The sequence below is a fragment of the Phyllostomus hastatus genome, unplaced genomic scaffold (assembly GCF_019186645.2).
Source record: "Phyllostomus hastatus isolate PE091 unplaced genomic scaffold, TTU_PhHast_1.1 phas_contig_16, whole genome shotgun sequence".
NCBI classification, from domain to species: domain Eukaryota; kingdom Metazoa; phylum Chordata; class Mammalia; order Chiroptera; family Phyllostomidae; genus Phyllostomus; species Phyllostomus hastatus.
The window spans coordinates 6,156,257-6,173,230 of NW_025333643.1; the positions used below are offsets into that span (position 1 = coordinate 6,156,257).

Genomic DNA, 16,974 nt, shown 5'->3' on the forward strand with positions numbered 1-16,974 from the left:
TTCTCAGTTGTAAAGTGGGAATAATAATAATAATATTTTAACAGATTTGTCAGTGGAGTAGAAAGGTTTAAATGAAATAATGCCTGTAAAAACACTCACAAACTAGAAACTGCTATGTAATAATAATGATCATTATTTTCTAAGATGTCAATTCCTTTTTCCTGCTTTCAGAGACGATCTTCAACAAGACACAGAAATAAGTCCAAGGCAGAATCGTCGCACACGGTCAGAAAGTGCCGAGATGGAGCCGAGAAACAAGCGGAATAAGAATTAGCGTGGGCTCTGGCTGACTTTTCCAGTCAGAATGTGGCACTTTTTCTTGCCGTATAGATTTCATACTCATAAGTGCCCAAGTAAAGGTGTTAAATTCTAAAAACTATTTTTAACTGATTTTTCATTCTTTTCTGCCTTTCTGGGAAAGAAGTAGTTATAAAACATCCTCACTTGGTTAGTTACCTTCTGCCTCTAGAACATCGCTCTCTAAAAATACTAACCTCACATGTTCACCAGCTTTGCAGAGTACACAGACTTTGGCAAAGGTGTTTTGTTTGGCTTTGGTTATAAATTTAAGAATGTCCTTAAGCCATTCTCCTTCTCTTCCATGGAGAAACCAGCCTCAGAAAAGGATTCTCCAACCTTTCTACCACATGGAGCAGTTGAGTTAAGGCCTCTGTATTTAGAAAGACATGATGTCATAACTCATCCTTAGTGTGGGAAGCTCCCGACGCCTGGACACCAGCGTGCACCTTACAGCAGCTACATATGGTCATTGTCCAAGTTTAAGGCAGTTATTTGTCAGACCCGTGTCCAGCACGTTACTTGGATGTTAATATTGTAATGTGAAGTCACAAACAATAAATTTAAAACATACGGGCTTAGTCTTCAGAAATGGCACTGAAAAATGATTATTGTTAGTTTTTCTTTTCACTTGGATGAATTGAATTTTTAACACTTTGAATCCCAGCTATTAAAAAGAATGTGCAATAAATGGATTTTGTAAATGAATAGACTCTATATCAATTTAAAATCATGTGCTTGAAACAGAATCTTGTGAATGAATAGCTGAGTATAAGCTACAAATTATTGGAAGGGGTTGGTTAGAAATGACCTCTGTGCAAAGTGCCCACCCGCTCCCAGTTCCTTCCAGAGCTCCTGATGCCTCTCTTCAGCGTTTGAGTCAGGCTTCACCACCGCCCCCACCGCGCCCACCACCCAACCCAAACACATCAGCTTTCCAACAACATAATAGTGAGTGTGGCGATGTTGGGACGACAGATTTATGAATGTTGCGGGATGTTTGTGACTTTGGCTTTCCAGAGAATGTTTCCATTGACTGGCATTTTGATATGCTCTTAGAGTTTCTGGATAATGTATGGAGTCTCATTATGACTTAGAGTGAAGACACTTAAGTGGCCATTTGTTTTCTTTATGAGTTCCCTGAAGTTCAAATGGTTATGTAAGTATTTGTCAGAGCCATTTTATCTAAAATCACGAGTGGTTCATGAGGGAAACTGCAAGCTGCTGTGCTCACTGAGCGTGTCACAGGACCCGATGTGCCGTGAGTGAGCCGTGGCTGAACACATGGGGTTTAACACTGATGTGATATTTACAGCTGGGCTGCCAGAAGTTATGCTAAAATGAAAACTGCTTGTTTCTGAAAAGTACACAGTCTGTTAAACAGGAAGTAATTACTACTTTAATTGCAGCAAAAGGAGTTTGCAAGGGAGCAATGAGACCCAAGACAGGGAGCCAGGCAAGTGAATTCATTCAGGTAGTACTTGGTTATGTGCTTGGTTAGGGAGCAGTCACCATGGTGAGCACCGGCAGTGCCAAGGGGACCAGAGGCCATCTGAACCTGTGTTCCTCAGTGGGGTGGGGGGAGGAGATTTTTCTTCTCGGGACATTTGGCAGTGTGGAGGCATTTTGGCTGTCACAGCTGTGGGGTTAGGGGGTTGCCACTGATCTGTCAGTGGGTAGAAGGCCAGGGATGCTGCTAAATATCCTGTAACACACAGGTTGACCCCCACGGAGTGTTCGCTGGGCTGCTGTAACCAAGTGTCCCCGACTGAGTGGCTCAATCAAATTTTTTTCCCTCACAGTCCTAGAGAATAGCAGCCCAAGGTCAAGTTGTCAGTGGGGTTGGTTTCTTCTGAGGGCTCTCCCCTGGGCTTACAGATGGCTGCCCTCTCACGTGGTCATCTTTGTTCTCACATCGGTGTCCTGATCCCCTCTTAAAGGAAACCAGTCCATATGGCCTCATTTTACCCTGGTTACCACTTTAAAAACCTCACCTCCAAATGCATTCTATCTGAGGCACTGGAGGTTAGAACTTCAATAACAAGACATTTCGGTGTCTTTAAAATTTGAGTAGCATTTTGGGACCCATAACACCCCACAATAAAGAATCATTCAGTTCATAAAACAGTTGTGCCTGTATACAATGGAATATTACTTGGCCATTAAAAAGGATAAAATCTTACCATTTGTGACAACATGGATGGACCTAGAAGGTATTATGCTAAATGAAGTAAGTCAGAGAAAGACAAATGATTTCATGTATATGTGGAGTCTAAAGAACAAAATAAACTAATAGACTCATGGATGCAGAGCACAGACTGAGGGTTGCTAGAGAGGATGGCTTGGTGAAAAGGTGAAGGGATTAAGAAATACAAGTTGGTAGTTACAAAACTGGGAGGATGTAAAGTACAGCATGAAGAATGTAGTCGATCATGTGCATACTTGAATTATTGGGGGGATTACTTTGTAAGTTACATAATTGTCTAACCAGCATGCCGTTATGTCTGAAATTAATATAAAGTAATATTGAATATCAACTTTAATAAAGATTTTTTATAAAAGAATTACCTGGTTCAAAATGTCATTGGTGCCAAGATTGAAAAACACCTGATGTGAAGGATCTCCCAAGTCTGCTTGAAAAATAAGGCCTAAAGGGCATTTACTGAGCTCTGGTTGTTAACACATAGCATACATGTAATATTTATACACTGTAAGAAAGGTATTTTTATATTTACTTGAGAGTAAGTGTTAGATCCTGGATAGAAACCAATGCACTTCTGATTCCAAACTTCACCTTTTAGGAAAATATGACTCCCATCACTAGTTATTAATTCTTTTGACCTCCTAACTCCCCTCCAGGGTGTAACAGCCACCGTGGGTCTGTCACCTCACGGTGACAGTGATGCTTATGGTCTAGAGGGCACAGGTGAGCGGCTGCGTGTACTTTAGAAAGCATGTGTCTGGGCGGTTCTGATGTGGCAGCCCATCCATTCTTTCTCTGATCCCTTCTGTTTTCTTTATACCCCTCACTGGGAGTCCCTGGTCTAGCTGGAAAAATAATTCACACACATAAGACAGTGTGAGTGATACAGGGAGGACGGTATGTGTTTGAAAACTAATGCATATGGAAAAGATTCACGCCAACGGGGGCGGACAAAATAGTAGGGATTTTTTCCCTTGTAGCCCCTGGCCCTGCAGATGGGGAGGGAGCCCCCGTCCAGACCACCGGATGGGCGCAGTCGGTGTGGGTGAGCGTGCGACTTCACTACCTGTTTTCTCAGCACCGGGGAGAAGGCGGGAACGGTAATATTCTCAGCATCTATCTGATCAAAGAAAATAACAATTCTTTTAATGAGACACTTTTTTTCTATTATGTATTTTTACTATAAAAGTAATTTAATTATGAACATTAGAGGGGGAAATATCATAGCCATTCAATTTATTGCCATTTTGATAACCTTTCTGTGGTTTTAGTTGCAGGGCGTTTCAGATGTCTCTAGTGATAACCATGTGAGGCTGCAAACAGGTCACTAGGTGGATGCCCCCATGTTACTGATTTCATATCCCCATCTACACTCGGGCTTTGTGGGGCATTTCCACATCCCTTCGTGATATGGCCGGTGTCCCCGGCCTCAGACTATTGAGAAGACAGGAACAAGTCCATGCCTGAATCACATTGCTGCTCTCACAGGCCCTGCTGGGCTTCTGCCACCCTGGCCAGTGCTCTGGCATACACACCGCTGCTGGTCCTGCCCACGTTCTGCCTCGCCTGGGGCACCGTCTCCTGACACTTCCCTGAGGTACGAACCTGCCAGGTGCCGAGGAATCCCCGCCTCCGGTTGGTTTCTCTGATTCTTGGGCTTTCAGTGTTCCAACTGGAAACAATGAGTGCTTTCCCAGACTATAGTGGGTTGTCACTGGACCCACAGTGTCCCTCATAAGAATTTACTTTTCTCTCTTTGTCCTTTCCTCCTTTTACCCCTTCTCCCTCTTTTTATCCCCCCCGCCTTTCCTCTTACCCCTCCACTCTCCTTTCCGTGCCTTCTCTCAACTATCATGACTTCATGTCAAGTAGTGTGCAAAACAAAATGAACCTTGCCCTAGTGGAATTTGTAGACCCGAAAGGGAGATACATATCGATCAAATAATTACACAAGTTACAGTTGTGATAGGTGCAACAAAGCAGAGGTGCATGTCCATATGAAAGCATGCAGTAAAGGGATTTCATTTTTGCCCATACTCTGTAGGGAGGTTGCAGATCAGTCCAAGGTTATGTTAATGACCATATTCCCTCCTTATCCTCTGTGTCTCCCATTCCCAGGAACCTGTGCACCTATCTTCTACCTCCTTTGGTGCAAACTACAAAACATTAAAATGCTCATGAAAGTCATCTCAGGCAAATAGGTGCCTATGCGTCCACTGCACAACTATGTTAGACATCCTGGATGAGTCAGAATTTAGTATGACTTAGCCAGTACTAACTTCTCCATACTAAATATACACACACTGTGCTTTCATCAATTCTTTTTCTTTCATTTTTTTTTAAAGATTTTATTTCTTTTCAGAAAGAGGAGAAGAGAGGGGAACATTGGTGTTCAAGAGAAACATTGATCAACTGCCTCTCACATGCCCCCAACTGGGCACCCAGCCCGCCACCCAGGCACTTGCCCTTGACTGGGAATCAAATCCATGACCCTTCAGTTCACAGGCCTGCTCTTAATCCACTGATCCATACTAGCCAGGACCATCATTTTATCACAAAAACACTTTCATAGTACATTATCAATACTCTTTAATGATTGCATCATGGATCTATCTGGGTCATGTACCACATTTGCACAGTCTCCTGTTCTTGGACACTTAAGTTACTTCCAGTTATTTGCAAGTTTTTAATAATAGAATTACTTTCTTAGTTTGTGGGGGGTTGGGGGGGCTCTGCCCACAGGGCCCCCCCGGCCACCATGGATGAGAATAAGTCTACCAAGACATGATCTGCTTGGGGAGGAAAGGCTGACCAGTCTCTCAGAGGAGTCAAGCCTCTCTCTCAGTGGGTTTTTATTGAGTTTAGCTTGCATAGGGATGCATATCAAAGAAAGGAGGTATGATTTACAAATAACCTTTCTGGGATCACGGGGGTCCTTTTGAGTCAGGGTCTGGTAGGGTAATGTCAATTGGCTGTAAAACTTTGGGAAACAAACTTATTTTTTGCTTGGACTCTTATCATTTAAATTGAGGATATTCTTAGCAAAACAGATTTCACAGGATTTTATGCATTCTTTCTTAGGCCTGATCGCCTCCCCACCCCCCACCGGGAACTGCCCATTGGGCACAGGGCTGCACCTCCCTTTGGCATTATTTCAGGCTTGAATCATGTGGTGGAAGCAAGGCAGCCAAGAGATTAGGAGACTTTTTAGATAGAATGAGGACTCAGGCTATGATAAAGCCGAGGGGTGAGGGTCTTTTGTCCCTCTTCCACAATCCCCTAAATCCTTCCCTGATGGCCCCTTCATGACTGTGCCTGTCTTAGGTTGCTCTTCCCTCGAGGAATCTTGACTCATAACTGACTATCCAGCCATCCTCCAGGGACCAAGCAAGGTGAAGTAAAGGGGACAGGCTGCGCCCCTGCAGGAAGGGTAAGTTTTGTCTCCTTAGGTGCTAATGGTCCCAAGGTCCCCTAGCCATGGAGCCTTCTCACCTGTCAGTGGGGCTACAGCTTCTGAAACCAGGCAGGACAGTTCCCAACATTAGATAAAGATTCACGGAAACAGAATGGTTGGAATGTTTGTCTTAATAAAGTATATGGGCAGGTTGTTTTCAAAATAGAGAACACCAGAATATTAAACTCTAAAGGGAAGTTGTTGCCTGGATTTTTAAATAAAGGTAATGAAAAATTCAGTGGGACCTTCGCAGCAAGTGCAAGAGTGTTCATATGGCTGTTACTTCTGTTAACTATCAAAGCTGACAGTCTAAAATTGACGGTGACTGAGAAAAGACAATTCTAAGTACCAAAAGTACTTTGGGTGTTTTAATTTGATTGTATTTAGGATCTGAGGGGAATAACTAGAGACCCTTTAAAGTAGTTCATTCCCAGATAAGGAAACTGGCAAAAATTAAGACACATTCCAAGAATACACACATAGTACGTGTGAGTGTCTCAGGTTGGACTTTTAGAAAATGAACAATTTAGCTTTATGCAGTTTATAAGAAACATCAATCACACAGAAAGTGGAAAGATAGAAATTCCAGGCAAAGCTAATTAAATGTAGCGATAATTATAGCAAATTAGCTATATGCATTTTTCACATTTCACATGAACTAGTGAAATGTTATGAGGAATGAGGTTTGTTTGGACTAGCTTTTAAGAAGGGGTACGATTTGTGTTAGCAGAAAGGAGCAGGGGGAACACTCTGGTCAGAGCAGGGAGAAACTCATGGCTTACTCCTGTTTCAGATGGGGGAAGCGGAGGTGGGTGTTCTTGGAGAGACCCGAGGGCCAGCTGTGCAGAAGTTGGCTTTTCATGTTCTGTTACTTCTTCCTACTATTGCCTCTCCTGCTGCTTGGTGTAGCCTTTCCCTTCAGGAACACAACATCCAGTGCTGCCCTTCATTTGCCAGCGCCCTTCCTCACCTTGTTTTCATCAATGTCCCCACTTGATAGAGAAAAATTAATGTCATTGAGATTATTATTCACTAACACTGTTAGGACATGATGATAAAGGGTGATGTACAAGAAAGAAACCTTCCTTGCCCAGATGGAGCTTCAGTCTGATCAATGCAGCTCTTCTGGGAGCGTATCCTTCCTGAGGCCTCTGCTTTCTCATTGATAAAATAGGGCCTTTTATCCAAAATCTAGAATATCAGAGCTGCAGGGGACTGTAGCCATCACCCAGTTCACTCCTATTTTTTTACAGGTTGCAAACCATTCAGTGGGGGCAGAAGACTTGGGATGACTTCTGGTGGTGGCATTCCAAGCATCTGAGTTTCTGATGGAACTTCTGGCTGACACAGTTCTAGCGAGCAATGGCATTGGGTAGCAGTCTCCTTGGTGTGCTGAGTGTGAGTGAACCCACATGTGGAGGGTGGCACCAAACACAAATTTGAAAGCCAGTTCTCCAGTGGAGGTCACAGGAAGGATGTGCTTGGGTGTTTTTTTGAGGATGCTTTGAATGCTGATGATGCTATAAATTCAGGCAAATCAAGGCCCCCAGTGATCTGGTAGCTCCTGGCCAGTGGCTCTGCTGACTCCTGGGGTTGCAGCCCAGGACCTAACAGCCACTTCTTAAGATCCTCCTGTCAAGATCATCTTGCGCCCTGGCTGGCGTAGCTCAGTGGATTGAGTGTGGGCTGCGAACCAAAGTGTCGCAGGTTTGATTCTCAGTCAGGGTACATGCCTGGGTTGCAGGCCATGACCCCCAGCAACCGCACATTGATGTTTCTCTCTCTCTATCTCTAAAAATAAATAAATAAAATCTTAAAAAATAAAAGATCATCTTGCCTTACTAGCCGCCCTTCCTGAGTCTCCTTTGCTGGTGCTGCTTCTCTGACTTCCTACCTCTCATGTAGAAAGTGCCTGGAACCTAGTCTTTGGCCATCATTTCTTCTCTATATTTTTTCCCTAGTTGTTTTAATCCAGCCATTTGGCTTTAAATTCTATCTCTATGCTCATGATTCTCAAAGAAGTTATTCCTCTTCCCTGAGTTTGAAATGGGCTCGCTTGACATTTCCATTGGCTAAGAGGCATCCCAGACTTAACATGTCCAAAACAGAACTCTTGATTTCCATTTCTTCCCCCAAACCTTCTTCTTCCCCAGTTTCCCCCATTTCACTCTGTTCCACCGACACCATGCACACAGTTGCTCAAGGCAAAACCTAAGTAATGGGTTGGTGAACAAAACCCTTCAAAATGTATTCACTGGGTCTTCTGCCCCTTGATGAAGATCCCTATGGTCCATGACTTTTCTGATCACTCTTCAGTAATACAAAAAAAAATTCTGTAGTCCAAAGTTAAAATGTGTAGTCTCATGTGAAAATAAAAATTCTGACCCTGAACTTGATTTAAATAGTTACATATTCTCCCAACTGGAGACTGGCTCCTTGCAGTAGGGGGTTGGGGGCGGAGTGTCGGGAGAGTATGGCCCAGCCTCTCTCCCTGCCCTGTGGTATACCATCACCCACCCTCCACCACTGATGGCTGATGCAGGGACTGGAGAGAGGGAGGAGGAGATGGGGAGCAGGGAAGCCCCTTCCTGACTGGCACTGTCATTAGACAGCCCAGCTGCTGGTGAACCTGGCAGGTAGGTAGAGGTGGCTCTCATGGGTTCTACAGAGGTCCCACTGGGCAAGTGCTGCCGCATTGCAGGTGTTTTCCTCTAGGTGACAGTTCTCCCCTCAATCTTTGGTTTCCCCTGGTCTTTGCGGGATGCCTTTGCCTTTCTGGGCCATCCTCAAGCATTTAGAATGGCTCCAGGACAGCTTTCCTGCATGGCCTGCCCATATCCGACATACATGAAAACCTCACTCATCCTTTCCTCTAAGAAACTGGAATGCAGAGAAGCACCAATACAGCAACGCTCCTGTTCTAGCATCAAAACAGCCATCCAGCTTGTCTGTGACCCTCTACGTCGCTGTTGTCCAGTGGAATTTATTGCAAGGGTGGAAATGTTCTGTGTCTGCTGCATAGGATGGTAGCCACTCGCCTATTGAGCACTTGAAATGCTGGTGCAACTGACGAACCAAAATCTTTAATTTCATGTAATTTTAATTAATTTAAACTAATTAAATAGCCATATGAGACTAGTGTTGACTATATTGGAAAGAGCAATTCAACATTTCCAGGCTGGTGAGTTGGGCTTTGGCCCACCCTGCCCCTCCCAACCTCAGGGTCCATCTATGCTTCCTTGCTCTCTGAGTGTACAAAGGCCCTCTCACTTTATTTGAAGAGAAGGGGCAAGCATGCCGAACCCTTCTCTCAGTGAAGAGGGATAGGTAGGGTCCCCAATAAAGTTCATCCTCCGAAATCACAAACATTCCCTCTAGACCTCTTTTTTGCACATCCCTGGTGGTTGGAGTGGTTTTACACAGCCAGTTTTTAGCTAAGTCATTGTCTCAAGTTCTGATGGATGATTTGTCTCACAATTCCCTTTGGCTCAACCAAAACATTTTAGTATCCAGCCCTAGGAAACAACTAATATGCTTTCTGTTTCTACATTTCCTTTTCAGTGCATTTCATATCATTAGAATCATAAATATGTGGTCCTTTGTGACAAGCGCCCTTCAGTCAGCTTGTTTTCAGGGCTCATCCATGTTGTAGCATGTAACAGTGCTTCATGTACCTTCATTGCTGAATAATAATTCTGTTTATGGGATAGACAACATTTTGTTTATCCATTCATCAGCTGGTGAATATTTGGGTTATTTCTACTCATTATGACTATGTTGAATAATGCTCCTAAGCATTTGTGTACAAGTTTTTGTGTGAATATATGTTTTTATTCCTCCTAGATATATACATTGGAGTGGAATTTGGTGATCATGTGGTAACTGTGCTTAATATTTTGAGGAATTGCCAAAGTTTTTCAAAGTGGCTATATAATTTTAATTTCCCATTAGCAGTGTATTAGGGTTCCAGTTTTTCTATATCCTTTTCAGTACTAGTGATTATCTGACTTTTTTTTTATTGTATCAATGCTAGTGGGTATGAAGTGGTAGCTTGTTGTGGTCTTGATATGCCCTTTCCTGATAGCTAATGACATTGAACATCTTTTTATGGGCTTATCTGCCATTTCTATGTCTTCTTTGAAAAAATGTTCAGATTCTTTGCCCATTTTAAATTGGGTTGTGTTTTTATTATTGGGTTATAAGAGTTCATTGTATAGTTTTAAAATTTTATTTTCAGGTTGTGCATAGATTTTTACATATTAATCTGTATCATGCAGTCTTTTTATTTTTTAAATTATATTTTATTGACTATGCTATTATGGTTGTCCCAGTTTTTCCCCCTTTGCCCCACTCCACCTAGTCCCCTCACAACATCTTTTCATGTCTATGAGTCATGCACATAAGTTCTTTTGCTACTCCATTTCCTATACTGTTCTTGGATTAACAGTCCCCTGTCTATCCCATACCTACCAATTTGTACTTCTTAATCCCTGCACATCTTCATCCATTCCCCCACACACCCCTCCCACCTGGAACCCATCAAAATGCTCTCCATATCTATGATTCTGTCTCTGTTCTTCTTGTTTGCTTAGTTTGTTTTTTTTAGATTCAATTGCTGATAGATATGTATTTATTGCCATTTCATTGTTCATAGTTTTTACCTTTTTCTTAAATAAGTCCCTTTAACATTTCATATAATAATGGTTTGGTGATGACTAACTCCTTTACTTTTTCCTTGTCTGACAAGCTCTTTATCTGCCCTTCAATTCTAAATGTTAGCTTTCTTGAGTTGAGCAATCTTGGCTGTCGGTCCCTGCTTTTCATGACTTTGAATATGACTTGCCAATCTCTTCTAGTCTGCAAAATTTCTTTTGAGAAATCAGCTGACAGTCTTGTGGGAACTCCTTTGTAGGTAACTAACTTCTTTTCTCTTGCTGCTTTTAAGATTCTCTCTTTATCTTTAACCTTTGGCATTTTAATTATGATGTGTCTTGGAGTGGGCCTCTTTGCATCCATCTTGTTTGGGATTCTCTGTGTTTCCTGGACTTGCATGTCCATTTCCTTCACCAATTTAGGGAAATTTTCTTTCATCATTGTTTCAAATAGATTTCCAATTTCTTGCTCTTTCTCTTCTCCTTCTGGCACTCCTATGAATCAAATATTGGACTTCTTAAAATTGTCCCAGAGCTGCTTACACTATCCTCATTTTTTTGTATTCTTTTTTCTTCTTATTCTGATTGGTTATTTTTTTCTTCCTCGTGTTCCAAATCATTGATTTGATTGTTGGCTTCATCCACTCTACTGTTGTTTCCCTGTAAATTGTTCCTTATTTCAATTGGTGTATCCTTTGTTTCTGACTGGATCTTTTTTATGCTGTTGAGGTCATCACTAAGTTCCTTGAGCATTTTTATAACCAGTGTTTTGAACTCTGCATCTGATAGATTGCTTGTCCCATTTAATTTAGTGTTTTTTTTTTGTTTTTTTTTTTTTACTGGAGATTTGATCTCTTCATTCATTTGGGCCATGTTTCCTTGTCTCCTCATTTTGGCAGCCTCCCTGTGTTTGTTTCTATGTATTAGGTAGAGCTGCTATGACTCCCTGTCTTGGTAGCATAGCCTAATGGAGTAGGCATCCTATAGAGTCCAGTAGCATAGTCTCCCCATCACCCAACCTGGGTGCTTGAGATATGCCCTTTGTGTGGGCTGAGGACACCCTCCTCTTGTAGTTGAGTCTTGATTGCTGTTGTCAGGTCAATGGGAGGGCTTTACCCAGGGCAGTCAGCTTCAAAGACTGGCTGTGATCACTGACCAGCAACCTCCACCCTCTGTGCAAGGACATGGTGGTGGTGCCTCAACATGGTCTGTAGCTGTCATTGGGTGCAGAGACTCTGGGTTTTTCTGGGTGATGAAGGCCAAGATCAGCTTCCCACCTGTGTTCTGCTACTTGTGCTGGGAGATTCCCAGGCAAGGAGAAGCTGTGAATCTAGACTGACTGCTGCTAATGCCTGGCCTGGGGCCACTTAGCAAGAGGTATGGGGGAGCTGGGAGCTCACTGAGGCTAGCTGTTTCTTGCTTGAGAGGATTTAGGAAGTTGTGATGCATGAGCCAAGATCAACCATTCATATGGAAAAGTCACTGTTAGCAGTTTGGATGTGCGGTAAGTTGGGTGGAACACTCAAGTCTTAGGGTATCTTCAGGGCAGGGCAAACAGTGTTAGCTGGGTTGATGGAGTCTCAGAATGGCACCTGCCTGCCAGCTCTGTAGCTTTGTCAGGGGAGGATTCAGAAAGGGAACAATGCTCTTTGCCTGTCTTTCTTTCTTGGAGAAATCTGTGCCCCAGCTCTCAATGCCACACACTTCAGTTCTTTCCTGTATGCCACTGGTGCCTTTCAAGCTGCTACCCTGGTGCTGAAGCACAGAGGGAGTGAATCTGAGTAAGTCTGTGTGTGGGTTATTTAAAGGGAACTGCAGAGGGTTCCATAGTTTTCTTCCACTGACTCAGTCCCCACTGGTGTTTGCAGCCAGAAGTTATGGGGACTTATCTTCCTGGCACTGGAATCCTGGGCTAGGGGATTGGGTGTGGTCTGGGACTCCTCACTCCTGAGATATCCCTCCTGAATTTTTATCTACCACATGTGGGTATGGGACATGCCTGTTCCACATCTCTGCCTCTCCTACCAGTCTGGATGGATGTGGTTTCTTTAATTCCATTGTTGTTGGACTTCCATTCAACTTGACTTCTGATGGTTCTGGGTGATGTTTCTATATTTTAGCTGTAATTTCGATGTGGTTGTGCAAGGAGGAAGCTATGTTTACCTATGCTGCCATCTTGATCAGAAGTCTATCCTCCAGTCTTTTTAAACTTACTTTTTAATTTGGTAGATCTTTATAGATTCCATTAGATTTTGTTTGAAGAATCATGTAATCTGACAGTTGCTAATAAAGACAATTTTATTTCTTTCCAACCTGGATGCTCTGCATGCGGTTGGGGAAATCTGCTTATATTCCCAGTTTGCTGAGAGTTTTTTTTAAATCAGTGATGGATATTGAATTTTGTCAAATACTTTATATGTATCTATTTTATATGTATGTGTACATATAAAATGTATGTATCTATTGAGATGATCACATGGCTTTTATATGTATCTATTTATATATGTATCTATTGAGATGATCATATGGCTTTTATTTTGTAGTTTATTGATATGGGGAATTGCATAGATTGATTTTTTCACATTAAAATATATGTGGGAGAAATCACACTTAGTTTGATGTGTTATCTTTTTATACACTGTTTTAATTTACTAAAATTTTGTTTAGAATTTTTTGCATCTATATTCAGGAGGGGTTTGGTCAATAATTTTCATTCTTTGTAATATCTATTTTTTGGTATTAGGGTAATACTGGCCTCATAGAACTAGTTGGGAATTATTTTCTCCTCTCCAGTTTTCTGGAAAGTTGGTGTAGAACTGACACTGTTTATTCCTTAAGTGTTTAGTAGAATTACCAGTGAAGTCACATAAGCCTGGAATTTTCTTTATGGGTAGGTTCTACTTCAGGTTATCTATTTCTTCTTGAGTGAACTTTGGTATCTTTCAAGGAGTCTATCCATTTCATCTAAATTGTCAGATTCATAGATAATAAGTTGCTCATAATTTTACCTTTTTTAAATTATCAGTTGAATTTTTAGTGATAGCACCTGTTTTATTTCTGTTACTGGTAATCTGTGTTTTCTCTCTCTTTTTTCATCTGTTTAGAAGTTTATTAATTTTATTGTTCTCAGAAAGTCAGTTCTTGATTTCACTGACTTTCTTTAATGTTTTGCTGTTTTCTGTCTGATTGATTCCCACTCTGATCTTTATCGTTTCCTTTCTTTTTTTTTTAAATGGTTTTTCAAGTACACTTTTCTGCCTTTCCCTCCACCCCCCCCACCCCAGTCCTCCCTGCCTCTCTCCCCCATTTCCACTCCCCCGTGTTGTTGTCCACATGTTCTTTATAATTTTTCCTGTAAACCCTTCACCCTTTTCCCCCTTTATCCCTTCCCCTCTCCCTTCTGATCACTGTCAGCCTGTAGGCAGGAAAATCTCAGATATTCCACACAGCAATATTTTCACTGATATGTCCCCTGGAGCAAGGGACATAAAAGAAAGAATAAACAAGTGGGATCCCATCAAAATAAAAAGCTTCTGCACAGCTAAAGAAAATAGGATTAAAATGAAAAGAGAACCAACCATATAGGAAAACATATTCTTTCCTTTCTTGTGCTTACTTTGTGTTTAATTTCTCTCTTTTTGTAGTCTCTTAAGGTAGAGGCATAAGTTATTGATTTGAACCCTTTATTCTTTTCTAATATAGGCATTTAATGCTAAAAGTTTCTTCCTGAGTGTTGCTTAACAATATTTCACAAATTCTTATATAATGTGTTTTAATTTTCATTCAGTCCAAGATATTTTGTTTCCTTTTGATTGCTCACTTGAAACATGAGTTACATATACACAGGCTATTTAATTTCAAATAGTTTTTTCCCAAGCCTCTAGTAGTTTTCTCACATGTGCTAATCAATATTCTGCTGAAGACTCAAGACAGACCTTCTGTTCTCCGAGGTTTGCTCTCTGTGCAGAAATCTCTTCAAATCTCTAACTGGTCTCTGGACTTCCAGCTCCTTCTGCTCAATTCAGGAAGTTCATTAGGCTCCACCTGGGATCTCCATCTGGGTAGTGTGGTCTGGAAACTCAGTGCAGGAAGCTGGGGCAATCCAAGGGCTCGCTCACCTTAGTGGTTTTCCATTTCTCAGGGATCACTATTCTTTATTGCCTGATGATCAGTTTCTTAAAATTGCTGTTTTTAAACCTTTTTTTTTTCCAAGCAGGGGAGTAAATCTCATCCCTGTTTTTGCTGGAAGTGAAAGTTTCCCATTGCCTTGTTATTTAAATTGCAAAATAATAAAAATGACCTCAAGGTCATCCATAAGGGAATAGTTAAATAAGTAATGGTACATGCAATGTGATATTGTACTTTAAAGCTATTAAATGTTTTTGGAAGATTATTTCTAGACAGAACTCAATAATATAATAAAGAGATTGCAAATATATATCTAGTATTCCAGTGTTTAAAATGTATTATTATATATTATTCATGTATTATGCATATGCATAAAGAAATAAAAGAAAATGCCCCAAAATATTAAGTAACTTGTGAGTTTTGGTATTTTGGATTTTTTAAATTTTCTTCTTTGTTTTCTACACTTTCTAAATTGTCTCTAATGTATTCATTGGGAATCTTATATGTGTGTGTATGTGTCTGTGTCCATATGTGTGTCTACACATACACACACAGGTTGTGGGTGGGGTAAGAAAGAAATATGGAATGCTTGATTTTAGGAGGCCGAGGAGAGTTGGGCTATAAGCCAGGCTCTACTACACCTGCCTGTGCAATTCAGGGCAGATCTTTTCTTTCTCTTGGCCTCAGGCTTCTCAGCAAAAGCAAAATGACCTTCAGAGGCCTCCTCCTCCCAGGACAGTCTAGGAGCCCATGACTGCTTTAAGGTGAACATTGCCTTGCTTGTTTTGTTTTGTTTTGTTTTGTTTTTCTTCTCTACATGGATTCCTTAGAGCTAAATAAGGTGAGATCTTTCCCAATGTTCTCTGTAACCCCAGATGGGATGACAGTTCTCTGCTGGTTTGTTTTTCTAGGTCAAGGAGATCTGGAAAAAGGAATTATAGAGAATTTATAATTTTGAAAGAGCATTTCCCTCAGATGGTTACTGCCCATCTGAAGTGAGCAGTGAGTACTGGGTTGGGAAATGGCCAAGGCATCATCCACGTACTGTGGGTGGGGATCCCTGCCCCCTCCACTGCCCCTTGCCAGCTGGTGCTATTTTCCTGCTCAATTCAGACAAGCTATTCTCAGCTTCCCTGGGCACCTCCCTTTTCCTGCCAGATGTGAAAGTACAGCTTGTTCCATCTTCTGTATCTGACAGTGTTAGTTAGCCTTGAAAAGTAGAAGGTAACAGCAGGAATAGGCAAGGATAGGACAAGCAGCAGGCTAGGGACATCCCATCAGAGGCACATTCTGCACCCAGGTTCCAGAAGGGTGAGGGGCCGGAGAACATGACATGAGCCAGGGATATTTAACCTGGAAAAGAATGTTCTTTAGGACACTGGTATCTTTGAGTAGTAAATTTAGCATTTATTGGGCACTCAGTATGTGCTGGGCACTGCACTTAATTTTCTTTCAAAAATTCCCATTGGTGCTATTTACAGAAGTGGAGACTGAAGCATGGGGAAATAGAAAATCATTATTAACCTATTACAGTGCTAATTCCCATAGGCAGCATCCTCCAATGAATGGTAAAATCAGTGAGTGAAGAGCTAAGGAACAGACTAGGAGTGGCAGGGCTAAGGTCTGAACCTTGGTTTGCATAACTCCAATTTCTGCAATCTTAACCACCACATCTCAGGAATCGAATGTGGATTTAGCCACAGTTTGTCCTCTTGGGTTGCAGGTCAGCCATCTTGGTTCCCATTAGTCCTTGGTCTCCCTTACTTCACGCCTAGCTCTCCTCTCTGACCACCAGCAGGCTGACTTCTGATGCTTCCAGACCCAACACCAGAAACAAAGAGCACAGCATTACACAGTTTTCTTAACCAGAGCTCACAATTATGTAAGATACAGTCCCTTTATCAGACTATTCTGTGTAGAACTTGCCACAATTCTCCTTTTCCAATGGAACCCTTTCCTGAATTACACACATCTTCCTCACATACTACCCAATGCTGAAGGCTCTATCTTACCCTTACATCTTACTGACATTTATCAGTGGCTTGCCATTACCCAGAAAATCAAGTCCAAATCCCTGAGGATGGCTCTCAAAGCCCTCCCACTACACCAAAACCTGTGCTCTTGGCTTCTGCACTCAACTGCTTTCCAGGAAGCTCAGATTGAATCCAGCTCTGCCTCCACTAGCTATGAAGCCTTGGGCTAGTCAACTGCCACTGAATGTCAGTCTCCATATCTCTAAA

General features: G+C 41.9%; 1 protein-coding gene across 4 annotated transcripts in view; it reads left to right on the top strand.

Moving 5' to 3' along the window:
- Window positions 1-16,974, top strand: part of RAD18 (RAD18 E3 ubiquitin protein ligase) — a 154,726-nt gene that overhangs the window by 109,993 nt on the left and 27,759 nt on the right. For 2 of the 4 annotated variants that reach the window (XM_045832530.1, XM_045832531.1), the window contains one exon: window positions 172-1,001. The exons of 1 other annotated variant lie outside the window; for it this stretch is intronic. In XM_045832530.1, the coding sequence (XP_045688486.1) occupies window positions 172-274 (103 nt within the window). In that variant the 3' untranslated portion in view covers window positions 275-1,001. Of the gene's footprint in view, window positions 1-171; window positions 1,002-16,974 lie in introns of those variants that run through there. One more of the 4 variants, XR_006784934.1, reaches the window with a different exon arrangement.